At 46.5% G+C, this 27,257-nt stretch overlaps 1 protein-coding gene across 1 annotated transcript in view; it reads right to left on the reverse strand.

Annotated features, from left to right (window-relative positions):
- Nucleotides 1-27,257, reverse strand: part of PELP1 (proline, glutamate and leucine rich protein 1) — a 394,967-nt gene that overhangs the window by 228,357 nt on the left and 139,353 nt on the right. Inside the window, exons 8-9 of the mRNA XM_078670231.1 lie at nt 25,294-25,423; nt 24,609-24,696 (exon numbers count right to left, since the gene is read on the reverse strand). Coding sequence (XP_078526357.1) covers nt 24,609-24,696; nt 25,294-25,423 — 218 coding nt within the window. The remainder of the gene's footprint in view (nt 1-24,608; nt 24,697-25,293; nt 25,424-27,257) is intronic.

Below are 27,257 nucleotides of genomic sequence, written 5' to 3' on the forward strand. Positions count from 1 at the left end.
CACTATTAAGCAGAAACTAACATCATCAGCCAGAGCATCTTCAAAGATGCAAAATGGATATTACTACTTCTCTTAAACAGGCCACAAACAATATTGATGGATACCTTCTACTCCAAATTGCATCATCATGTGGAGTCACATTAAGGCCTGTATAATGACCACATCTCCAATCTATAGTTTGCCCATGGACACTAATATCACTCAGACAAACATGCAATGATTATGCAGATTCCACTCTGCTCTTAATCAATTTTAGGAATAATGAAACTCTCAATTGCAGTGCACTAACTGAATGCCTTTTAGAGATTAATGAAAGAATACAGGTGGCAACAAATAAATAATTCAAACCCTTCGCTCATAGCGGACTAATGACAGGATCTGAGGGTGCAGTCTTCCAAACTTAACACCGCTAACATAATTGCTCCCTGCAAATGAATGTAATTAGAATACATCTCAATAGGGAAGACAGCCAAACAGGCCTGGAAACCCATAAAAAGGCCGGAAAATCTTTCCAACAGATACATAACATAGTCGACACTGACCTTGATATTAAAACCCAATAAGGACACTTTCCTATCAGTCTTCTTTAGATCCACTTACCTGCCCAACATAAACTGTTGCAGGGGTTCTGCGTAAACAGAACTATGCATGGGATAACAGAATGTCAGTTTGTAGGGACTGAGTCAACATACCACATCAGTACCTATAAACCCCAATCCAAACTAGCTCATAGAGCCTCATCTGGCCACCTAACCTTCCCAGAGAGACAGGTAAGATAGCACCCCAGAACACAATACTCACGTCCCCTCAGGGAACCGGGGAAACAGATCGTCCCCTTTCGTTTTCTCACTCATGAATGTCCATAATAAACAAAACAAAAGCATAAGAACAGTTTACAGTGTTTATTGAAACTATCGTGCTCTATTATAAAACAACTGCGCTGCAACTAGAAAACATATGCATACCAGCAAAGCGAGTAGCATCACAAGTAAATTATATACAATGAGAATCCCTACCACGTTTAAAGATACATCTACCTCAGCCTATCCTCACCACAAAGGCACAGTGATGTATTATAGATCTCTGGGATTAGAACAGAACCCCATACCTGTATTAGTGTTAGGTTATCTGCATCTCAGATTGCGCAAGCCTGCCACAATATTCTCAAGACCACTCTTCAGAAAGAATTCCCCTCTGTTTTCAAATGGCATGTCGCGTGTATATGATAGGTGTCTTTTTGAAAACAGCAGACGTGAATGTATGTTGTGTCTAAATTCAAAGCTACAACGCATAGAAGATGGGCATAGTGCTGTCTGACCTTGTACGAGATGTTCAGAGTCCCAGAGAGCAGAACTAATAACAAAAGCATGTGCAGCGTTTTGCTAAAATAATCTTGGGGTACAAAAATAAACATGCTGAGTGCAACATGTGTAAAGCAAAGCAGCCTACAATTTACAGTTAGGCTTAAATAAGGTAAATCTAACTGTGCCCTAAAGGGGACTCACCACAAGACTTTATTAAAAATACAAGCAAGAAGTATATATCAAGCCAATCATTTGGTTTTCATCAAAGGCAGAGGCACATTCGATAACAGTTTCCAATGGTGACGGACAAACCACTTTATCTATTAAATTGTCTAGCAAATCCATTAATTGCATGCATCAGAATATAAGCTCAGTAATGGTAAGTGTACAAATGCATGGAGAGGGCTGGAAGCCCTTAAAGGTTTGAGGAGTAAATGATATCTCCATGTCACAACATCTACTAAAAGGAAATGATTGCTATTTTTTGCCATGTCCAGACATCAAGGGGCCAATATGCCCTTTAAACGTATTATACAAACATGGTTTGGATAAATGGGTCTAAGTAGGGCTTCACAGGTTAACTCCTTGGTGAAGATTTCCTTTTTCAAACAAAACACATCTAAAAGTTTCATTATGCCATCAAGCCAATCCATCCTAACACATAGAAGATCACCTGAAAACGGGATACCCTTTGTGAATCAAGAATACTATTACTCATGGCAATTCCAACTATCTCTCTAGATTTGATGTAAATCACAGTCTCTCAAAAAAAAAATTTAAGTTGTGATTAGCTGAAGCTCAATGAAAGGACTGGAATTTCCTTTTCTTCATAGTAGCCTTCTACAACTTTCTATAAACTGATACCTCTTCATCACTTCGAGGTTTCCTACTCAGTGCTTCACAGAGGTACCTACTGGTGAAAGAACACGTGTCAAACTATTGTAAAACAGTACAAGAGTCCTAACTCATTGTTTCAGCAGATCATTATAAATACGGCCGCACAAATAGATGAAGGACTGACTATGACTGACAGACCTTCCATAAAGATAGCAAAATCAAGGATAAAAGTATTCAAGGAATAAGAGTGTATTACCTAAGCACCACGGTAGTCTCAAACTATTATTTGTTTTACAAGATTAATGTATTCAACATGTTTATGAACAATAGTGTAAGAGGCAAAAGTTCCAAAGTAAGCAGATTCTGATCCCCATAATTCGCGTCCAGAATAGAACTACATAATAAAAATAATACTATAAGTAGCAAACTATCCTAATGCAGGATCAGAGAAATATCCCCCAATACAGCCCCTGAGAGATAGTCAAAGGGCAACAAAGTCCAAGATCAGGTAAGAACATCACACAACATCATTACAGTAATCAATTTCTTTGGGTTTGCTGACGGATGACAGAGATCAGTTAGGTATTGTTACATAACTATAGTAAACCTGAATGCTCATTGGAGGGGGAAAGATGTTACCAGATTCTCTCATAAATGAGCCTCAGATGAAAAAAAAGGCCTGGCAGTCTAAGGTGTGTACAACAATCCATTTTGATATCACCAAAAATCAACAGAGGCGCAAAAATCAGTAGAATACCAGACATGAGCAGTGATAGAACACCAGAGAGCAGCAACACCTGCTGACTTAGCAAGAGTCCAAAAAGCCATCGGCCATCATCCTTCACCAGAGTCGGGTAGTCGGGAAGATGGTGCTGCAACCCAAATACTGGAAGTGGCAAACTACTGAAGTGAGCGGTAGTCAGAAGCTTGCGAAAATCATATCGCCCACATGAGTAACCCTATAAATGTGTCTCAGACCTAAAACTATAGTGTCTGAGTGTGCAATTGTAAACTGCAATGCTGTCCTGGCACGTGCACCCACTTGCCAGACCCAAACCTTCCCTTACCTTACATGTAAGGCACCCCAAAGATAGGCCCAACGTACCCCCATGGGCAGGGTGCAGTGTATGTGAAAGGTAGCACATGTACTGATGTGTGTGTGTGACATGACCCGATAATGAAATACTGTGTATTTCGCTTTTCCCTATTGAAAGGCTGTCTCACCCATAGGCTTATCATTAGGGCTGCGCTGTAACGTTTTTACATGTGTAGCTTTGCAAATGGAGTTTAGGCTCTCTGAAATCAGAGTTTATTAACTCAACTTTAGGTAAAGGTGGTTTTTAAATTCGGTGTTGGAAATGCCACTTTTAGAAAGTGGGCATTTTCGTACTTTACCATTCTGTGTGCCTCTGGCGGTTTGTGCATTCAGCGTCTGGGGTGTGTGTGTGAGAGACAGGAGCTGGGATGTGCATTCACTCTAGACAGTCACTGGTGGGATTGAGGGGGCCCTGCCTTGCCTGGGCGACTCATCCCTGGGTTGATTAGACCTGGTCCGCGTTTAGAGTGGTGGGAGGAGTTTCACTTGCACCTAAAAAGGCTGTCTCCATTTTCAGAATGCTGTGTCTTCCCCCCGTTGTCAGGCTGCACCAGGGAGGACAGGACTGGTTAGGACAGGGTTCAGAGACCCTTGCCACAAAGAGAACAATGACAAAATGGGGTATAATACTACACCTAAAACACAAGGATTTTAATCACTTCAAGGAACAAGAGGACCCAGCGATGAAGAAAAGAGGAAGAACTGTGTGATGAGCGCTACCTTTTCTGAGTAAGGGGTGGGTTGGCCTGCAGTTGCTGCTTCTGTCTGTGGTGGACTGACTTTTTTTTACTGAGGTGGTATCTTGCTTGTGATGGACTTTTCAAGGGCCTGTGTATGCTGGCCTCCTGTTCTCCTGTTCTGGGATAATCTGGGTCAAAGTAGGTACTGTGTCTTCGCTTACAACACCTTAATTCAACTTGACTTCATTGTCCCACATGACTGGACAGATCATCACTACATCTCCTTCCGCATCATGGAACCGTGGACCAAGTTAAAATCTCAGCCTAAGAAACCTAGGCATTGGAAACGATCCATCCGAAATGCAAACCTGGATGAAGTGATATCCCTTAGCAACATGACCTTACCTCCTCCAACTCACATGTCTGGGGTACATGACCTCACTGAGCACAACAACTCCATATTGAGCATTCTGGACGATATGGCACCCTTGCAACTAAAAAGAAAGTCCACCAAAGACTCCCAACCTTGGTTCAACAAGGGGTTAAATACAGACAGACACAATCTGAGACTAGCCGAACGATCCTGAAGAGGATTGCTGTCTCTTGAACACCTTGTGCTCCTGAGATCTAGGAGGAGCCTGTACAATAAACACATTAACAGCGCTAAAGCGATCTTCTTCAGAAGTCAACTTAATAAAGCCAGAAACAGGCCAAAAAAGCTGTTTGAATTAAACTCCAATCCAATAATCTTCCCATTCTTTCGCCAACAGCTTCCATTATACAGCCAAACTGTGATGATTTCTCGGACTTCTTCCTTGGAAAGATGGATAAGATTAAAACTGATCTCCAGACATCAGTGAACCAGCTGACAGACACTTCCCCTCCCTCTGCCCAATCACCCCCTGTTCTAGGGTACACTCCCAAAAATAGCACCTCCCGGAGCCTTTTCACACCCTTTTACGAAATTTCTATACTTCACATACTTACTACACTTAAACCCTCCAACCACTTCCATGACCCGCTGCACCCAGTTTCTTCAATGAAATGAAGAGGTTTCTAGTTCCAATTTGGTCCAAGATTGTAAATGCCTCCTTACAGCAAAGTGTGATTCCTGACCGTCTAAAGGCTGGCCAGGTTACGCCCATTCTTAAATAGCCCTCTGCTGAGCAAGACTACCAAAATAACTTCCACCCAATCACTACCATTCCTACGAAGCTGCTGGAGAAATGTGCTCATGTCCAACTTTTTAGCCATATTAATCAATTCCAGCTTTTGATCAATTCCAATCGGGCTTTCGCCAGGGTCATAGCACCGAAACGGCCATCACCCACATAACAGATGACGCTCTAAAAATGCTGGATCGGAATAAGACTTGCCCTCTAATCCTACTTGAACTCTCGTCAGCTTTTGATACGGTCAAACATGACAACCTCCTGGATATACTGGAACGGAGGATCGGTCTCTCAGGATCAGTTCTGAACTGGTTTGCCTCATTTCTTTATAAGAAATCGCAAAGAATTAAAGTCAATCACTCCCTCTCCAACTCTTCTCCGATCACTCTGGGGGTCCCTCAAGGGTCCTCGCTCTCACCAACACTCTTCAACTTGTTCATGGCGCCCTTAACGCAAATGCTCAAATCATCCAATATACTGAACGCCATGTACGCGGACGATACCTAACTGTACTTGAAAATCTACTCCCCCGAAGATATCAATTCACTCAATTCGACCCTACTCAAAACCCAACACAAGTTGACTTCCAATCATATCAAATTAAACTCCATCAAAATGGAATTCCTCCTTATTTCTCCTTCCAAACAGCCCTCTACTATCACTGAATACATAAAGCAGCTTACGGCTCTCAACTGTGTTCCACACATCATTGACTACCAAATCTCTCGGAATAATACTTGATAAGGTCCTGAGCATGCAGGAACACATCAGCGATGCCATCAAAGGAGCGAACTTCCAAATGAGCATACTAAGAAAGTTAAAACCCTTCCTTGCTCCGGAAGTCCTGAAGTCTGCTTTTCAAGCACTAGTCATCTCCAGATTGGAGTATGGGAGCTCAACTGTGAGAAGTTGGCCTGATGTAGGATGTTCACTATTCTAGTGAGCACCTTGTATCAGTCCAAACAATCCCTTATGGTGGTGGTTGTAAAGTCAACCTTATAGACAAGCTATCCTAATGGTAGCATGGACTAAGCAGTCTTAGGCTTAACTCAAGAGGGCATGTGAAGCCAGCTGTTTTACCATATGTAGTCCTGTAATATCAAACGAAAGGACACCACACAAGTTATATATTATAAAAAATATATGTATTTATTACTAGAATAATCCTCTGTACTCTTTATGAGGGCAGATGCACAAGCGTTTAAACAAAAGCACAATTAAACATACAAAACTTGCACAATTATGGATAGGGCCGGTGGCCACTCAAACCATATACTAAATAAGTGGTATAAGAACCACTTCTCGAACAATGGTAAGGCCTAGGGCATCGCTGGGACTACACTGGACTAACAGCAGTTAGGACGGGAGTAGCCCGCGGGATTCGGGTGCAGCGCTAAAAGCACACGCATGCACCAATGCAAAGTCAATGGTGCGTAAAAGTTATAAAGTTACTGTTTTGGAAGTCTTCCGACTGTAATAGAATTAAGCCACTTTAAACTAGGACACTAGAGGTGTAAACCACTACAGGAGCACCGGTGTTAGATTGTTACCTCACCCACAGGAAGCGGGTGCATAGGTGCCAAAGTGTGTCGGGTTTCGTCGTGGAGTTCTATGGAGTCTGGAGATGAAGATGCTGCAGGCGGCCAGGAGAGAAGAGTCCGGTTGGATCCAAGGGTGGATCGAAGATGTAGAGTACCTGAAAGCAGAGGGGACAGCGTCTGGGTCACTAGCCAGTGACCAGGATGGAACCAGGAAGGAACCAGGCGATGTTGGGCGCAATCATGTGGTTGTCGAGAAGCTTGACTCCACTGCCACGTGGACTCTGGGGCATCGAGGATGACCAGGAGTGGATCACGAGCTGTCCCACGAAGGCTCTCGCTGCCGGCGGTGTCGGCTTCCGGATCGGAGTCAACAGGCCTTGGCAAAGGCAACCCACGCAGGATTTGAAGATCGCTTCTTACTCGGACCAGCAAGGTCAGAGAGGTGGCTCCTTTTCAGGGGAGCGAGGGCCAGTCTGGAGCAACCAGACTAGCAGAGTAGTTTCGTCGTTGTAGAGGCCACTAGCCAACGGGCAAGTGACCGGACCGACGCGTCGAGCAGGGAAATGCAAAAGGGCCCCACGCAGCACTCCGCGAGTGTGGAGGGGTGGTCTTCGGTGCACGAGCTGCTCGGGGCTGGGGCTTCTCAAACCCCAATGCACAGCTTCGAGGGTACCTCGGGGGCTGCACAGTCAGCATTTCGCAGTCTTTTCAAGATGGCCGGTCCCACGTCTCACGTCGCCTCCACGGGTCTCAGCTTTGCTGTGGCTGTGGATTGGGCTGTTGGATGTCTGGGAATCCGGTTCTTGTCGATCTCTGTCGCTCGAGCTCCGGCGGGAGCTGCAACAAAGCAAACCGTTGGGCGCTGGATGGTGCCTGTTTGCACAGGGTGGTCACTTCTTGACCACAAAGGAGATTCTTCAGTCTTCCACGTCGAGTGGGATGTCGAAGGGTCCAGAGTTCTGTATCAAAGTTTCAGTCAGTATAAATTTAAAGTCTATGGGCACAGCTCCTACCTTTATTCCAAATCAAGGGGCTGGATATCCTGCTAGGTCCCTCCTATGGGTGAGACCCAGGAAGGGGGTGATTACATCCCTTTCCCTTTATCCAGTTTCGTGCCAGAGCTGGGGCTGGAGTGCCCCAGGACCGGTATGAACTGGGCTATGCATGGGGAGCCTTGTGCGCCCCAGGCAGTGTCTAGTTTCACTCGCCCTGCCTGCCTCAATCCACTATCTCCTGTCTGGGGTGGTGTAACACCTCCCTGTGACAGGATACCTTTTGTCCAGGCCTCCCCTGCCGGAGTTTCGGTCAGCAGCAGAAGGCCAGACTAGTGTCTGTGGCAGCAGCATTCATTTTGTGATGCTGGGGCTCTGGTTAGATTTAACCGCATTTAAGTAAAGTTACATGTCTTCTCCCTCTAGAAGGGTGGAATGCTACCCCCGTCGCCAGAACTGGCGAGGGGGTAGTATTCCAAAGTGTATGACACCTTACACAACATGTTTTGATAAAGCCAAACCAAAGTTAGCAATAACCGCGAGGATTATAATGCACTTAAGAGTATATGGTATGGCAATACCCTGGAACAGCTATAAGGAATTGGTTCCGAAAGCTGCAGACAGGCTCAGCTCATGCTAGAGCACCATCTCACATAAAACCAAGCACTCTGCCTCCAGGATTGTTAAGGCCTGCCATAGGAGTGACTTATAGGTATATATGTGTCCAGATATAGGTTTAGACATAGGTATACTATATCTAAGCAAGGAGTGATTACACAACCTTGCCCCAGCTGAGTGATCAGCCAGTTGTGTCTGTTTGGATGGCCAGCCAGGGGTGGCAAAAGATATGCTGCAGCCCCTGGTAGGCCTTGGATGCATCTATGCCCTGGGTACCTATAGTACACTGTACAGGGGCTGATAAGGTGACCCAATATCCAATTAGTTATGCACCTAGGGTACATGGAGTCCATTTTAAAGAGAGAGCAGATAGCCTGGGGCCCTGGTTAGCAGGGTCCCAGGCCAACTAAGTCGAAAACCAGCTAAACACAAGGCAAAAAATCTGGGGTATCCATAGTCAGGTGTCCACACTCCTACATCAACTCTCTGTGGGCTTCTGACCTACAAGTTGGCTCAGCTGATGGCCTCTCTGAACTCGGCGGCTAGGCTCATCACATGATCCAAAAGAAATAAACACATCACGCCGGATTTGAAATCTCTAAACTGTCTTCCTATTGACGCTAGGATTCATCTTAAAATTGCTTGCATGGCTCACAAAGCCATTCACCTTAATACTCCTTTGTACCTCACCCAGAAACTGGAACTCTCGGGTGGTTGCAGATCTTTGAGAAGCTCTAGCCCTTTACTGCTGAAACCACAAAAATTTCAAAGAAAGAAAACCAATAACCGAGCCTTCTCCGGTATCGCCCCTAGAATCTGGCACGCTCTGCCTCCAGAAATCAGACTGAATCCCTCAACGTCCTCTTTCCCAAAAGAAGTCAAAGAACTTCTTATGCATACATTCTGAACCTGTATTGTAACTACTCAGCCCGGAAACAATGCGCGGAGACCCTTTCCTCACATGTCTGCTCCTTTACTGTATTTATGTGTTCTGTTTCCGCAGTACTCTTGTTTACCCGTTTATCCTGCAGAGTCAGATTGTTGTTCCCGTCATTATGTGAAGCGTTCTGATACCCGCTTGGGTCACGTTCGCACTATACAAAACTTTATAAATAAATAATGTGTTTTATATATAATATAAGTGATATTTTTATATGTGGAGTCTCTTTTTGAGGTGTGCCTAGTGTCTCACTGGTGTGTCTGTGAGTTGCTCTGTGAGTTGCGCAAACGCTTTACACATTGCCTCTGGGATAAGCCTGACTGCTCTGACAAGCTTTCAAGGGGGTGAGCAGGCGTTATCTTTGGTGTGCAACTTCCTTACACTGCCTAGAGTGGTGGGTTCCGCCTGGCTTAGGTGCATACCCTAGCCAACCAGAAACCCAATTTCTAACAGAATTGTAATTTAAAATCCTCTTTCAAAGTATAATCGGATTGCAAGTTACAATTCTGAAAATGCCACATTAAGAAAGTTGCCATTTTTTTGTCCAACCCAGTGTGCCTCTCTGTGAGTTTTCTTGCTCATGATTGTGAATGGCTCTGTCTGGTGATTATACAAAACCACCAACAGCAGTGAGTCAACCGAAGCCTAGGTGTGAGGGGAGAGGATCGTCTTGACAGGATGGCTGGGGAGTAACAGTAGTCTGCCCAATAGTGCGTCCCTACAAAGGGCAATGCCTGCAGAAACGTGACACCAGGCCTATTCATGCCTTTGTCACCCTAGACAGATTGGAGACAAACCCAGCAGAGGGCAAAAACTAACCAGAGCCAGTTTTGTGGGTAGAGTAGGGAATTCCTCAACACAGGCTGGCACCAGGTATAACAACAATTTGCAATGCAATAGGTCTCGCAATTACGAGATTTGTCACCTATTGGCATTGTAAATGACAATGCCTTTTATTTTTTATTTTTTTTAAACCTGCAATATTAAAAGGCATTGTCATTTACAATACCAATAGGTCAAAGTCTCTAAAATGCGACACATACTGTATTGCAAATTCTTGTGTAGTAGATACAGCTTAGCATCAAAAGTATAAGTGGTTGAATAGGAATGCCCATGCACCACCCTTGGTGTCTCCCTCAATGCAAAGTTACTACTTTCTGTTACTTTATAACTGCTATTCAGCGCAAAAGATAGTTTGCAATGACAAGTAAATGTCAATTAAACACTTTGCTCGGGTTGTTTCACTTTAGTGATGCAAACTTGATGCACAGTGTTATTAATTTGGGGACCTAGGCGTCTGGGCCAAGGAGAGCTTTCTAACCTGATGAACAGACCCACTCCACATTGACTGAGATCCTGATATCTGTGTAACGTTATGTATTCCTACGCTGTCCCCTTAGTGCATCCTCTGTCATGGTCTGGGAGAAGCATTTGTAAGGTGCAAACTGAGGAAATGACAAAGTGGCAGGCTGAAGTGACAACACTTCTGGGAATACGTTGAAGAACTGGTAGATTATGAGAGCCTCACTTCGGAAGAGCCTGCAAAACCCACGATTGTTTAATCGATTTATTTATTTGAAACTATTGCTTTAAAATGCACCTCTCTGTGAAATTGCACAATGAGATACACACGCTTCAAGAAACAAGCATTGGAAATGCAATAGGTCTCGGATTTATTTGAGTTAGAGCTAATGGCGATGTAAATGGCAATTTCTTTTGGCCATGTGCTATGGAGTGTATGCATGTGGTGTGTAGTGGAATTATGTGGGCTGGATTGGTTGTGTGTGTGTGTGGTTGTGTGTGTGTGTGTGGTTGTGTGTGTGTGGTTGTGTGTGTGTGTGTGGTTGTGTGTGTGTGTGTGGTTGTGTGTGTGTGTGGTTGTGTGTGTGTGTGTGGTTGTGTGTGTGTGTGTGGTTGTGTGTGTGGTTGTGTGTGTGTGGTTGTGTGTGTGTGGTTGTGTGTGTGTGTGTGTGTGGTTGTGTGTGTGTGGTTGTGTGTGTGTGGTTGTGTGTGTGTGGTTGTGTGTGTGTGTGTGGTTGTGTGTGTGTGTGTGGTTGTGTGTGTGTGTGGTTGTGTGTGTGTGGTTGTGTGTGTGTGGTTGTGTGTGTGTGGTTGTGTGTGTGTGGTTGTGTGTGTGTGGTTGTGTGTGTTGTTGTGTGTGTGTTGTTGTGTGTTGTTGTGTGTGTGTTGTTGTGTGTGTGTTGTTGTGTGTGTGTTGTTGTGTGTGTGTTGTGTGTGTGTGGTTGTGTGTGTGTGGCTGTGTGTGGCTGTGTGTGGTTGTGTATGTGTGTGTGGTTGTGTATGTGTGGTTGTGTGTGTGTGTGGGTGTGTGTGTGTGTGTGTGTGTGTGTGTGTGTGTGTGTGTGTGTGTGTGTGGTTGTGTGTGTGGTTGTGTGTGTGTGTGTGTGTGGTTGTGTGTGTGGTTGTGTGTGTGTGGTTGTATGTGTGTGGTTGTGTGTGTGTGTGGTTGTGTGTGTGAGTGGTTGTGTGTGGTTGTGTGTGTGTGGTTGTGTGTGTGTGGTTGTGTGTGTGTGGTTGTGTGTGTGTGGTTGTGTGTGTGTGGTTGTGTGTGTGTGGTTGTGTGTGTGTGGTTGTGTGTGTGTGGTTGTGTGTGTGTGGTTGTGTGTGTGTGGTTGTGTGTGTGTGGTTGTGTGTGTGTTGTGTGTGTGTTGTTGTGTGTGTGTGGCTGTGTGTGGCTGTGTGTGGCTGTGTGTGGCTGTGTGTGGCTGTGTGTGGCTGTGTGTGGCTGTGTGTGGCTGTGTGTGTGGTTGCATGTGTATGCTATGTTTGGTTGTGTGTGTGGTTGCGTGTGTATACTATGTTTTGTTATGCTATGCTATGCTTTGTTATGCTATGCTAAGCTTTGTTGTGTTATGTTATGCTATGCTGTTTTGTTTTATGCTATGCTATGTATTGCTATGGTTTTTTTAAGCTGTACTTTGTTTTGTTACGTTTTGTTGTGTTATGCTATATTTTGTTATGTTTCGTTGTGTTTTGTTATGCTATGTTTCGTTGTGTTTGGTTATGCTATGTTTTGTTATGCTATGCTATGTTGTGTTTTGCTATGCTATATTTTGTTTTGCTATGGTATATTTTTTTATGCAATGCTGTTTTATGCTATGATTTGTTATGCTATGCTATGTTTAGTTTTACTATGTTTTGTTATGCTAAGCTTTGTTGTGTTTTGTTATGCGCACACACAGTGCTGGCCCTGGACACCCGCACGCTCCTCGCACAGCATGCCGGCGCACACTCCTCGCCCTGCACGCTGCTGTCCCTGGACCCCGGCGCACACTCCTCACCCGGCGCACACTCCTCACCCGGCGCACTCACACACTGCTTACCCTGCACACTCACACACAGCTCATCCTTGTACTGTAAAACTACTGACAAATATAGCGGGACAGTAAAAAAAAAAAGACATGTGGGAATGGCCGATAAAGAGTTCACACCATTTACATGCGGATGAATTCAAGTTGATGCTTCTATGCATCATCTTTTCCATCCTCTTCCTGCGTGGATGGGAAGGTACTAAACTGAGAGGGTTGCATGAGGAGTAATTTGGTCCCCTTCATCCTTGGAAAGAAGAGATGAGAAATGCCTGGAATGCCAGCTATTCCGATACGGCCTGTCTCCAAAGCATCTATCTCCATGGCAGTGTCCATTAGACACAATCCTCACACAGACATCCTGACTCCCAGGTCAGCCTTTGCTCTCATCCACATACAGGGCACTGCCTTGAAAGAGAACAGATCTGCGGTAACTGCGTCACTCACTCATTAAACCAAGCGGAAATACCAGTCCCGTCCCCTGGGCCCCCACCTCAACGGACACACACTTCGACACCACACTGACATCAGGGCGCACAGTCACAGTCACAGCAAACAGGCATATTCATAACACAAGTCCTATTTTACGTTTTACATTGATTATACGATCTAACTTTTTAGGCCCAAAGTCGGTCCTATCCTTACCATCATGCAGCACGCCACGTGGGATGAACGCACAGACTGCTCAAAAATTATGCCCTGCACCACATAATCAGTGACACTTTGCCTTCTGCCCCCTCGAAGTTATTTACAGCCTTTGGCACAGATACAGCACGCCGGAGTTCGCAGAGCTAACAGAGTGATTTCAGGGAACACAGTCAAAACAGACACAAACACAACTTCTCTAAAAACAAGACGAGTCTGTGTTTTCTCCAGGTTTAAATGAAGCTTTTTTACACACACTGCCCACCACCACATGCAACCTCCCACGAGCTGCGCTAACTAAGTAGCCCTTTCAAGACTGGAATTTCTAGATAAGAGGAGCTCTTGGTGTCAGCCACGAGGACCACAGCTTCCTAAAAAGATACTTTATTTTGTAGTGTATGTGGAATTATAAAGAGCATAGCCGGAATCTAAGCAGCCTGAGTACATGACTGCAAAACCACAAATTCTCTGAAGTAACACGTAGAAAGAACCGCACGCCGCTCTGCTTGAGGGCTGCCCCAGAGTGCATGCGAGAGATGAAACTCAAGGGCAGACGCAAGGCCTCGTGATAGTTAAAAAAAAAAAAAAAAGCCCGCGAGTGGTGCGCGCGCCACTGCGAGCATATGTCTTTAATTAGCTCGGCCGTGACGGCCTCGATAATTGAAGACATATGGCCTTTGGTGCGCAAAACAGACACCAATAGGCCATGGGCAGAGCTACGCGACCGCCCATGGCCTATTGCGTGTTCTGTTTTAAAAGTACACGCACGTAAAGGCCAATGAAAATGGACCTAGGAAATAATACGCACGAGCTGCGTGGAATTTCTAGGTCCATTTTCAAAATGCCGAGAAAAGGACTCAGGCTGCTCGACACTGCTTGCGCAGTGTACGCTAGGCCCGAGACCTAAAAAGGGAATCCCCATTAAAGCCACACCTCCCACGCAAAGAGGCCGGCGCTGAGCTACACAAGCCATTCACTCATTTTGATGTGTGGAGTTTGTCAAACATGTTAATGTCACATGACACTGAAGACAAGAGCATAGCATTCTTCTGTGGGTGCTGCAAACAGCATAAGAGGGCGTTAGGCGCTATACAAATGTTACAACATTTGAGTCTTCGGCTACCCACTCCGGACAACATTTGATCTCGATTTGTCCAGCGTCGGGATGTATTGGGGAGGCCAAATAAGTGCTCGGTTAGTTGTGTATTGGATGATGAAATTGTTGTGGAAATGGGCACCTCTGTACATTGTGATGTAAGAGCCGTGAAGAAGGAAAATGCTACTTACCAGTATGCATCTGTTCTTGGCATGTAGGGCTGCAGAGTCACACACTAGTGCATAGATCGCCATCTGGTGGTGGGCCCGGATGATTACACTTTGTTGTTGTCTTGGAAGAGTCTTTGTTTGGTAGATGACTCCTCCCTTGGAGCATAGTGTGCATGGGCATCGACTCCATCTTCAGATTGTTTTTCGCCATTGGGAAAATGATGGAGTTGTATGAGAACAGAAAAAGATGTCCATGTATAGTGTATCTAATGAAGACATTATTGGAACAGATAAAGGTAGCCGGGGAGGCGGGTGGACGTGTGTGACTCTGCCGCCCTACATGCCAAGAACAGATGCATACTGGTAAGTAGCATTTTCCGTTCGAGGCATATGGGCTGCAGATCACACACTAGTGCATTGATTGCATTGCAGTTCTCTCCCTTAGCGGTGACCACCAGTATCTGTTGCAGTAGTTTGAAATAGTGTTTGGAGTACAGCCTGGCCCACACTAGCTTGTTGTTTTGCTTGCACATCTACACAGTAGTGCTTTGTGAATGTGTGCGGTGCAGACCATGTAGCTGCTTTGCAGATATCTAAGGGAATATTTCCTAAAAATGCCATAGATGCCACTAGTTTACGGGTGGAATGAGCTCTAGGGGGAATGGATAGAGCGCCACTTGCTTACAAATTTGAATGCACTTGACGATCCACCTTGCAATCCCAGTTTTTGAAATGGGATTACCTTTATGTGGAGGAGAAAAGGACACACAATTGCTTTGTCTTACGAAATGCCTTTGTCCTATCAATATAGTAGAGAAGAGCTCTTTTGACATCCAACGAATGGAGATCTCTTAGCAATTGTCTGGGATTGAGAAAAGAACTGGCAACTCAAAAGACTGATTGAGATGGAACGGTGAAATGACTTTTGGAAGGAATTTGGGGTTTGCTTTTAGAACCACTTTATTGTGATGGAGTTGCAAGAATGGTTCTTGAATTGTTAAAGGCTGGATCTCACTTACTCTTCTGAGTGAGGTAATGGCAATTAAAAAGCCAACTTTCCATGAAAGGAACTGTAATTCACACTTATGCAAGGGTTCAAATGGAGGACCCATAAGTCTAATGAGAACAATGTTTAGATTCCATACAGGGGAGGGTGGTACCCTGGGAGGAATTATTCTTTTGAGTCCTTCCATAAATGCTTTGATGGCAGGTACTCTGTATAATGACAGATGTCTGTTTTGAAGGTAAGCTGCTATGGCAGCAAGATGTAACCTGATTGAGGAGTATGCTAAACTACATCTTTGTAGATGGAGCAGGTAACATATGATGTTTTGTATGGAAACATCTAGTGGGTTAATGTTGTTTTTTGTGCAATACACAACAAACCTTTTCCACTTGGCTGCATAGCATGCCCTAGTGGTGGGACGCCTAGCCTCTTTTATAACATTCATGCAATCAGGCGGTAGCTTGAGATATCCAAATTCTAAGACCTCAAGAGCCAAATCGCTAGGTTGAGCTGCATGGGGTCAGGATGCATGATCTCTCCTTGGTTCTGTGTTAGTAGGTGTTGAGAGTTTTAACTTTTGATGTGGTACTATGGAGATCTCCAGTAGCGTGGTGTACCACGTTTGTCTTGCCCACGTTGGTGCAATGAGAATTAATGGGAGGGAGCGTTGTTGTAGCTTGCGCACCACTAACGGAATGAGTGGGAGAGGAGGAAAAGCGTACGCAAATCTGTTTGACCAAGTCATCCATATCGCATTGCCTTTGGACAATGGGTGTGGATACCGGTCGGCGAAGCTTGGGCATTTGGAGTTTAGGTGTGTGGTGAACAGATCTATCTCTGGTTGGCCCCATTTGTGAAAGAAAGGTTGAAGAACTTAAGGATGAAGTTCCCACTAGTGTATTTGTTGTCTTTGATGACTTAACAGATCCGCAATTTGATTGTGAACTCCTGGTAGATGTTCTGCTAAGAGAAAGATTTTTTGAGGAATGGCCCACCTCCATATGCTCTGCGCCAGCAGGGAGAGCTGTAAGGAGTGTGTTCCACCCTGGTTTTGGATATAGTACATGGCTTTCATATTGTCGGTGCGGACTAATACAGCCTTGCCTGATAGGTAATATTGAAATGACTTTAGAGCTAGAAAAATGGCAAGCAACTCCAGCTGGTTTATGTGGAGTAGCTTTTGTTGTGGGGCCCATGTGCCCTGTACTGTGTGCTGTGCTAAATGAGCTCCCCATCCTGTAAGGGATACGTCTGTGGTTAGCACTACCTGTGGCACTGGCTCTATGAACAGCTGGCTTTTGGAAAGGTTTTTGGTGTTCCACCACTTCAGAGAGCATGTGTTTGGTCGTCCACATCTAAAAGTTTGGATTCCTTATCAGGGGTTGGAGCATCCCCTGTTATCTGTGAATTAGCTCTTTTCCTGGCATTTGAGACCAGTAATGAGTCTAATGGCATCTGGCCCTTGATGTATGCTGGGCCAGTTGGAGCTGCTTTATACTTTTTCTCCAGTCTGGGATTAATTACCCTGGCTCTAACGGGGTCTTTGAATACCTCTGGTGCGCGTTTTACAACTCCTTTAAGCATTGGTAATATGGTTGTGGATTTATGTAAAGGCAAAAGTGTGTCCATAACGAAGTCTTCTACTGGATCGGTGTGCAGATCTACCCCATGAAAAGTGGCTGCCCTATGAATGAGTTGCGTAAACCCTATAGTGTCATCTGGAGGAGATGGCCTAGAAGGGTATGAGTCATCTTGTGGCAGATCTGGGGCATCTGGCGCGTTATAATCTTCCCAGGGATCATCTGATGGACCAGGAATATCATCTGGGTCATCTATGTGTTGCTCGTCTTCTATCCCTCTTGAATAATCATTCTCATCTCCATCATCATCTGCTGGTGCAGGGCTCTGTGTGGTGGATGGTGAGTGTGGAGGGGAAATATCTAAATCTGGTAGTTCTAGCAATGGTGAAGGTATTCTTATAGGGGAAGTTTGAGCATGTTTTTTAAGAGGAACTGGAGGTGTTTTAGGAGGGTCCAGCTTCCTTTTCTCAGGTACTGCAATGACCTATCCAGTTTTTGGATTGATAAGAAGAGCCTTTTGTTTTGGATCTGGCCTGAAAAGCTCTTCTGTGGACGTATCTTTCCTGGGCACCGACTTGTCTTGTTGCTTAGAAGGTTTAGCAGTGTCTATTACAGTCTTTGGAGTAGATTTTGGTTCCGAAGACTTGCGGTCAGAATCCTTCTTGGTGTTGTGTCTTTCGTTCGGATCGGATGTTTTCGGATCCGGAAGTTTTGGTTCCAAGGCCCCTAGAGGCTTTTTGGTATTCTTCGTTGCCGAGCCAGAAGGCGGGGCGTCGGATGTTTTTGGTCGGTGTGCACCCAGACCCGGGGGTGGAACCGAAGCCTGGCACGGTATGGGGGTGTGAACAGGGTCGACGCTTGTACTCACGACCTGTTGACCAGCTGGTAGAAGATCATCATCATATGATTGGCCTTCGGCTGCGGAAGCTGAATCCTCTGCTTCAGAGACAACGTCGTCCTTCTGTTGTTCTTCGGACTCTAGATCGATTGGAGCCTCATCTATGACGAGATCTGGTGTCGATGAGGAGGACTGCGCCATGACTTTTCGAGCTCGACGGTCTCTGATAGTCTTCTTGGACCGGAACGAAGCGCAGGCCTGGCAATCTCGGCTCTCATGCTCTGGGGACAAGCACAGATTGCACACTTCATGTAGGTCAGTGTGGGGAAATTTGTGTCCACACTGAGGGCACTTCTTGAAGGGTGTTCTTTCGATGAGCCAAAGGCCCAGTCACGCAGTTGGACTCAACGGCCCCAACGAGCGCCGGAATCGAGAAGCGCAAAGTTTTTCGACGCGAGTAACAGGGAAATCGTGATCGAAGACGATACCGACGGTATGATGGAGGACTGGAAATCGAAAGGAAATCGGTAACAGGACCGAACGATAAGCACATCCAAGCCCGATGGCGGAAAATAACAATCTGAAGATGGAGTCGATGCCCATGCGCACTATGCTCCAAGGAAGGAGTCGTCTACCAAACAAAGACTCTTCCAAGACAACAACAAAGTGTAATCATCCAGGCCCACCACCAGATGGCGAACTATGCACTAGTGTGTGATCTGCAGCCCATATGCCTCGAACATAACATACATCAACCCCCAGGAAGCCTACAGTGCTGTGAAGCCACACTGCAGCAGCTGAGCGCTATACAAATACTTGGAAATTAACAACCACCACAACTAAAACAAGCTTGAAGTAATTCTTCAAACACTACAGAGTGGACATACACTCTGCACGTCCCAAGTTAGAGCCGGTTGGTGAATGTATGGCAAGCGGTGCTACTAAGCAGAGCGCCCTTCCCCAAGATCCAAAGCTGGTGTCCCGCAAATGTGTGGGGCATCAGCTATTTTTAAAATGAAAGCATTGCGCGCTCCGTATACAAGAAATGCCCGCTATTGTCCCACGAGTGCCGGAGCGGGGGAAGCAGCCACTATTAAAGTGAAAGCGCACATTGCGCATTCCATATACAAGTAGCGCCTGCCATTGTCCCCTGAGTGCTGTGTGGGCACACAGCAAATTAAACCTCCACCATTGTCCCACATTATTCATTAAAGGAAATAGTGCCCACAGACTAAATAAAGCATCTTGTGTAACAAAGAAGTAAAAGGGCCAGTCGTTCTGGGTGGTAACAAATGCAGACAAGGCGGTACCATGGAGGAACTAGCAAGCCTACTTACGAATCAGAGGAACAAGTTACTTACCTCGGTAATGATATATCTGTAAGAAACATTAGTTAGTTCTAGATTCCTTATCTTAGAATTACCCCCAGGCATCCGGAAAGTTTTTAGTCAGCAGTACCTCTGCGCGTCGGAAGGTGGCATCGGTCGGCTCCGCGTTAGTCGTTGGCATTGTGTCGCTGGGATGACATCGCGACAGCTACTTAGACTCTGCCCTCGCGCGCGAACATCAGTTCTGTACACGACTTTCAGCGCCAGAAGCACAGAGACTTTCAAGACACTGACAACTGGTGCACAAAACTAGGGCCCTGAAAGGATAACCTTAACTCTAGGAATCAGTTCGCAGAACGGGGGAGGATGGGTGGAGCAGTAGGGAATCTAGAACTAACTAAGGTTTCTTACAGATATATCGTTACTGAAGGTAAGTAACTTGTTCATCTGAAAGAAACACGTTAGTTATAGATTCCTTACCTTAGAATAGGTACCCCAGCAATACCAATCCCGGAGGTGGGTCTGCGAACCAAGTTCACACCAGAAAGTCCTGGATAACAGAACAGCCAAAGAAGCAGTCTCTCGGGACTGGACTTTTCGGAACGTAGTGCTTGGTGAACATGTGCAGCGATGCCCACGTAGTCGCCTGACAGATGTCATTCAGAGGAACGCCTTGTCCCAGAGCAGTAGTGGCTGCCGTCGCCCTGGTGGAATGGGCGCGCAGCCCCACTGGAGGCTCCTTCTTTGCAAGAGAATAGCATTTTTTGATACACAAGACAACCCATCGGGAGATAGTCCTCTTGTGTACGCCCCGACCTTTCTTAGCGCCCATGTACCCAAGAAAGAGCTGGTCATCCACCCAGAACGGTTAAGTGCGATCCAGATAAAAGGAAAGCGCCCGTTTTGGGACCAGACGGTGGAGCCTCTCTTCTTCTTCCGAAGGATGCGGAGGCAGAAAGAAGGTGGGCAAAGTGAGGCAAAGTGATGGTCTGCCCTATGTGAAAGGCAGTGACAGCCTTGGGTAAGAAGAATGGATGAGTCCCAGTGACAACTTTGTCCGGATGCACAGACAGAAAAGGAGGCTTAGTTAAAAGCCTCCAAGGACAGTTGTGAAGCGGCTCAAAGGGAGCGAACATTAAATAAATTAAAACCAGGTTCAAGTATCACAGGCATAACGAAGGGAATAGGAGGAAAGAGAAGAGTTATGCCTTAAGAAAAGATTTACAACTGGGGACTTGAAAAGGGAAGGCTGATCTGGAAGCCAAAGGAAGGCAGAGATGGCAGAGAGACACCGGTGATAGTGCCCAGAGCTGAGCCCTGCTGGGCCAAAGAAAGAAGGAACAAGAGAACCTCAGAAAGAGGGGCAGAGAGGGGATCCACAGCCTTTGCTGTGCACCATGCCACAAATTTGTTCAACCGGGAGGTGTATACAGTCTTAGTGGAGGGACACCTAGCTGCCAGAATTACATTTCAGACTTCAGGAGGCAGCTCGAAATACATCAACTGCCGCCGCTCAATCTCCAAGCAAGAAGGTGGAGGCTGGACAGGTACGGGTGGAGGACCGTCACCTGTTGCTGTGACAGAAGATCCTCCCGAAGAGGCATGTTGAGCAGCGCAAGATACCAGACTCTTAGTGCCCAAACCGGAGACACAAGAATGACATGGGCCTGGTTAAACCTGATCTTCTTCAGCACTCTGGGCAGAAGTGGTATAGGTGGAAAGGCGTACAACAGACCGCAACTCCACTCACGACGAAAAGCGGTGCCTAGCGAGTGCCAGAATTACTGACATTGCGCGTTCTCTTCGGTGGCGAATAGATCTAACAAAGTCCCCCCCCCCCACTGTCGAAAGAGACCTTGAACCACCTCCAAGTGAAGACGCCATTCGTGATCCATCAAGCAGATGCAGCTGAGTTTGTCGGCCCAGCAGTTCAGTGAACCTGCCAGGTGTTGAACCACCAGGGATATGCCTGGATGTTCCAGCCATGTCCAGAGGAAGAGGGCCTCTTGACATAGGGTCCACGACCCCACCCCGCCCTGTTTGTTGCAGTACCACATGGTGGTGGTGTTGTCGTGAACACCCGCACTACTCTTTCCCAGACAGAGGGAAGGAAGGCCTAGAGTGCAAGACAGATCGCCCGAAGCTCCAGAAGGTTGATATGGAGCTTGGACTCCGCCAGAGACCAGAAGCCTCTGATCTCCGCCTCTACCATGTGGCCGCCCCGTCCCAGAAGGGATGCGTACGTCACCACTATGTGGTCTGGTTGGCGAAGGGAGAGTGATCTGCCTTTGACCCAATCCTGGTTCGAGAGCCACCACTGCAGTTGTCGAGCAGTGCCCTCAGATCTGAACGCAGTCGGACATATTCCCCTGATGTAGTGCCCACAGGAACTTCAGGTCCCACTGCAGACCCCGTATCTGGCATGATCTACCAGCAGGATGCAGGAGGCCATGAGGCCCAGCAGCCTCAGGATCATTCTGACCGAAATCAGGGATAGAGGCTGAAATATCGGAATCATAGCCAGAATATCCCAGACTCGCTGTTCAGGAGGATAGAAACTGCGTTGTGTCCAGAACCGCTCCGATGAAGAGGAGCTTCTGAGAGGGAGCCCGATGTGACTTCGGCACATTGATTGACAGCCCCAGCGAATGCAGGAGGTCTACCATAGTCTGGAGGTGGGACACGACTGCTTGGGGCGAGCCAGTCTTCAACAACCAGTTGTCAAGATAGGCAAAGACTGAAATCGCTGATCTGCGCAGATGAGCTGCGACCACTGCCATCACTTTCCTGAACCCCCGAGTGGCACTGGTAAGGCCAAAGGGGAGCACGGTAAACTGAAAATGTGTGTGGTCTACCGTGAACCGCAGGTAACGCCAGTAGGCCGGCTGGACGGGGATGTGAAAATAAGCGACCTGCAAGTCCAACGCTACCATCCAGTCTTGCGGGTCGAGGGCAGACAAGACCTGAGCAAGCGTCAACATCTTGAACTTCTCCTTCCAGAGGAAGCGGTTGACGTTCCTGAGATCCAGGATAGGACACAGGCCTTTGTCCTTCTTGGGGACCAAAATGTAGAGGGAACAACCACCACGACCTACACCCGGCGACAGAGCGAGCTCAATGGCTCCCTTGGCCAAGAGAGCCGTAACTTACTGCTGGAGAAGGGCCAGGTGATCCTCAGACATGCGGTGGTACTCCGGTGGCATGGCTGGAGGGGTAGCCTCGAATGGGAGAGAGTAGCTCCTTTGACCTGCGACGAATGCGGTAATGGTGCCAGAGGAAGGGGCGCTGGTGGAGGTGTAATCAGGTCAACAGGCGCCGATCTGGATCCAGGCCTGGATCCAAGGGGGGGCTTGCGGCGTCGGGGTCAGAACCGTCGGCAGAAAAGGCCTAGGTACCCCAACCGGTTCCGCTGGGCCAGAAGGCGCGCCGGCGGATCTGGGCTTCCCAAAGATGGCATGAATCGCCTCGCAGAACGTATGAAGCTGGGCGGTAGTCACTCGGGTCCCGGAAAGGGAGGGAAATGCGGAGTCGACTCTTTGGGCTCGGCACGCGGAGCCACAGGAGGGGCACCACCTGCATCCCTTGTCAGGTCGGCCGACGAGGAGTAGTCGAAGAGCGATGCTGCTTCTTCGACTTCTTCTTATGCTTCGATTTACCCGACCCAGAGTGCGAAGACTTCAATGACTTGGACGAATGGTGGCTGGCTCCGTGACCGGTACCTCAACTTCCCTCGTGACCGGTACCTCGAACGGCACAGAGCCGACTGCCGGCGCTCAAGCAGCTTTCAGGACCGCTCCCGCAAAGCCTTCGGCACCATAGAGCACAACTTTGGGTCGTGGTCGCGCTCCAGGCAAAAGAGGCACATGCGGTGCGGATCCGTCACCGACATCAGTCGGTTACATAAACCACATGCCTTGAAGCCGGGCATCCCTCGTGCACCAGGAGTCGATGGACTCAAAAAAGAAGTCAAGAAAAGTCAAGAAAAAGTCAGTCAAAAAGTCACTGGATGTACTGCTCTTCCCGGATCTGTGCTGGCTGGCGTGGAAGAAAGAAAGAACTGACGTCAGCGCGCGAAGGCAGCATCTAAGTAGCGACCGTGACGTCACCCCGACGCCACCTATCAACGCGCAGAGGTACTGCTGACAAAAAAACTTTCCAGTCGGACGCCTGGGGGTGATTCTAAGGTAAGGAATCTATAACAAACGTTTTTCTTTCAGATGCAAGCATTTATAAAGGACAATGACAAGCCAATGACAAATATGGCCGGAGAGTGGGAGGGGCTTCCAGTGCATACCCTGATACAGCGTGCCTCGCAGAGCGTGCAGGTCTTGCGGGCTGCCCTTAGAATCTACCTAAAAATGGGTTCATCAGAACCGATCATCAGTAAAACTCCTGGACCTTCAGAAAATTCAGAATAAGAACTGCCCTGGTGTCTGAAGAAGAGGGGCTGCCCTGTGGATAGAAGAAATATACCAGCCTGCCTTGAACCCAGGCTACCCAGATTGACTCCAAGGGTCAAGTAGGCAGACATCCTGTGAGAACTAGAGACAAAACAAGCTTCCCTTCAACTGTTCAACTGACCAGCAGAACGTGGATCTGCTTGACCCTTGCGGCAGGCCTTTGATGGAGTGTGTTTTTATCACCAAGAGGTGCCCTCCAGGTCCTAGACACTTGGCTGGCGTCAGATAGAACTCCTCCTGAAGAAACAATGAAGTTAGAGGTTAGCTCCTTGCAGCCACAAAGTGACCTCTTCTTCTCGAGGATCAACCATCCGCGATGACTATCAACGCAAAACCTGCACTTGAAGCAGGCCGAGACCACCTGTGACGATCAACCAACACGAGGCTCCAATGACAACCAGCTCTTCGCACTACAGCAACGACTTGCAGCAACGATCCACCTGCTCCTCGTGCAGACAGCCTCCTCCTCGCGGCACCTGACAAAGCGAACAGCTCCCTTCGCACCAGACTTGAAAGGTAACACTTCAGCGGGACTAACTTAGTTCATGTATCGAACCCATGCTGCATCCCACGCTAACCCGCCCCCCACCACCGCCTAGCATGACCAGTTATCCACAAGTGGCACTTTGAGCTTCCATGCCATAAATGTACCTAAAACCTTAAAAAATGATATCTCCCGTTCTACTGATCAGATTTGTGTCATTCTGGTATAGTTTCATTTATTAAAATGTACTCTATTTTATTGAATTGTTTTGGGATTTTTCCTGTGTTGTGTTGTCACTTTATTACGGTTTCTGTACTGCATAAATACTTTACACATTGCCTTTAAGTTAAGCCCGACTGATTTTGTACCAAACTACCAGAGGGTTCCACAGGTTTATTTAGTGAATGTTGTCCTTGACCCTGACAAGGATTGTGTTTATTATTAGAGTTGGGCTTCCACTCCTCAACTAATAACCCAATTTCTTACACTCACCAAGTTTCTGTTGCTGATGTTCAAAACTCTGCAAACTACATCAAGGATGTCCTGCACTGGGACACTGACTGGTGCCGAAAAGTCTGAGCTGAAAGGAGAACAAAGAACATGTTGAAAGTGATTATCAAAAGACACAGGGATAGCCAGAATGTTAAAAGAAACTCCCTTGCCTAAAAATCAGATAAAACAAGACCCGCAAGTAGGAGTCGAAAAATTCAAGGTAAAAGAAAGAACTAAGTTGCAACAACATCACCAAAGTAGAGTCTAGGATTAGATTAAAGAAGGCAATAGCACCCAGTGCAACATATCTGAAGCAATTCAACACCAAGATTATATACACTCCAAAGTCATTGCTGGAGACAGAAAAGTGTACTTGCACAAGACAGGGCAGGTTAATAAAGCAACATCGTCAGGTTATTCTGGGAGAAGGGGGTGTGTTACCTACGGAAAGGGATTTATCTAAAGAAGGAGGACAGAACTTGTAACGTAGGCACTGAAAAATCCAACACAGAGTGGAAAACCGCTGCTCAACAAAAGTTCTCGACTGGTTACTGGGAAAGGAAGTCCAAGCATTTCTTAAGGGGAGAGAGGTAGTTACCTCAGCAGAAAGTAAGCGTGTTTTCTCAAGGAAAACACTGATTGAACTGTCTGGTGAGGGACATGTAAGTGAGAATGGGACAGTTACCTGAGCAGGAGGCATATGCACTTGCTGATGGCTGTGAATCTATTTTTCAGATGCAGGAGTGCATTTGAATTTAAACTGTCAGTTTTTGGAAGTTCGAGTTCCAGCCCTGGACCTTCATAAAGGACTGGATCTGAAAGAAAAGTAAACATTGACTCAAAGAGAAAAATGTAACCATCTAAAACCTAATTCGATCAAAAGCTACAGACACATGGATAACATCTGCATCATGTCATTTGATTTAGATTGAGCAAAAAATCTATTTTGGCTATTGTTCACTGGACACTAGAGCAAAGTGTCAAATAGGGACTGAAATATTAATGGGGTTTGACAATTTGATCATCTTCATTTTCCATCTTAACACAGTCAGTCCCCCACCAACTCATTTATTAAAGTAAGGAAGGAAATTTGCATGGATGGAAAAAATGTAGATCCAGGAATGGAATTCTGCCAAGGATAGATACATTAACAAACGAGTTGCATGCATTCAAGACAAAAAAGTTACTTACCTGCAGTAACTAACTTTCTGGCGGAAACAATACCTGCAGATTCCTTACCTGTAGAATAATCCCCGGCGTCTGACAGGATATGGAAAATTCAAAGCTCTCACATCGCCAGTAGGTGGGAGATCTAGCTTCTAAATCAAAATCAAAAGTCAACTCTGGTGATGTTGACAAAGCCATATAGTGCACACTCTTGGACAAACAACTTCAGTTTCCAGTCATTTTTCCAAACCTTTCAGTCGAGTGGACATAATGACATAGCTAGAGTAGTGCAGAACCAGAACATATCTTGAGATTGAATATGCTACTTACCAGTATGCATCTGTTCTTGGCATGTAGGGCTGCTGACATTCATATCTATAGCATAGATCGCCGCCTAGTGATGGGTCCGGATGATTGCACATTGTTGTCCTGGACGAGTCTTCGAAGTGTCACGAGATAGGTGGCTCCTCCCCTGGACTACAGTGTGCATGGGCATCGACTCCATCCCCAGATTGTTTTTAGCCATTGTGGCGAAGATGGAGATTAACAGTGTGAGCGATGACCATGCTCAGAGTAAGTGTAAATTCTGCAGCCGCTACAGGCGCCAGGGAGGAGGGTGGGCGATATGAATGTCAGCAGCCCTACATGCCAAGAACAGATGCATACTGGTAAGTAGCATATTCAGTTCGAGGCATGTGGGCTGCTGAATTCATATCTATAGCATAGAATATACAGCAGTCCCTCCATTAGCGGCGGCCGCCTGTGCCAGCTGCAGACGTTTGAAAAAGTGTTTTAAGAACAGCCTGCCCTACAGCTGCTTGGAGTGCACATCTACACAGTAGTGTTTTGTAAATGTGTGTGGGGTAGACCATGTGGCTGCTCTACAAATGTCTTCTAAAGGGATATTTCCAAGGAAAGCCATGGAGGCCCCCAACTTGCGGGTGGAGTGGGCTCTTGGGGGGATTGTTAAAGTGCGCTTAGCTTTTTGATAGCAAATTTGAATGCACTTAACGATCCACCTAGCTATACCTGCTTTGGAAATGGGGTTGCCTTTGTGTTGTGCGGAAAAGGCAACAAAGAGTTGTTTCGTCTTCCTAAAATCTTTGGTCCTATCGATGTAGTACATCAAAGCCCTTCTGACGTCAAGAGTGTGGAGCATTCTTTCTGCCACTGTCTCAGGATTTTGGAAGAACACAGGCAGTTCAATAGTCTGATTGACATGGAACTGTGAAACTACCTTTGGAAGAAATTTAGGGTTAGTGCGCAGCACTACCCGGTTGGAGTGAATTTGTATGAATGGCTCTTGTACAGTGAGCGCCTGGAGCTCACTAACACGTCGCAGTGACGTAATGGCTATTAGGAAAGCCACTTTCCATGTTAAGAACTGAATCTCGCATGAATATAGAGGCTCAAAAGGTGGACCCATCAGCCGGGTGAGGACCACATTAAGATTCCATTCAGGAGCAGGTGGGGTCCTGGGAG

This window comes from Lissotriton helveticus, chromosome 12 (genome assembly GCF_964261635.1).
Source record: "Lissotriton helveticus chromosome 12, aLisHel1.1, whole genome shotgun sequence".
NCBI classification, from domain to species: domain Eukaryota; kingdom Metazoa; phylum Chordata; class Amphibia; order Caudata; family Salamandridae; genus Lissotriton; species Lissotriton helveticus.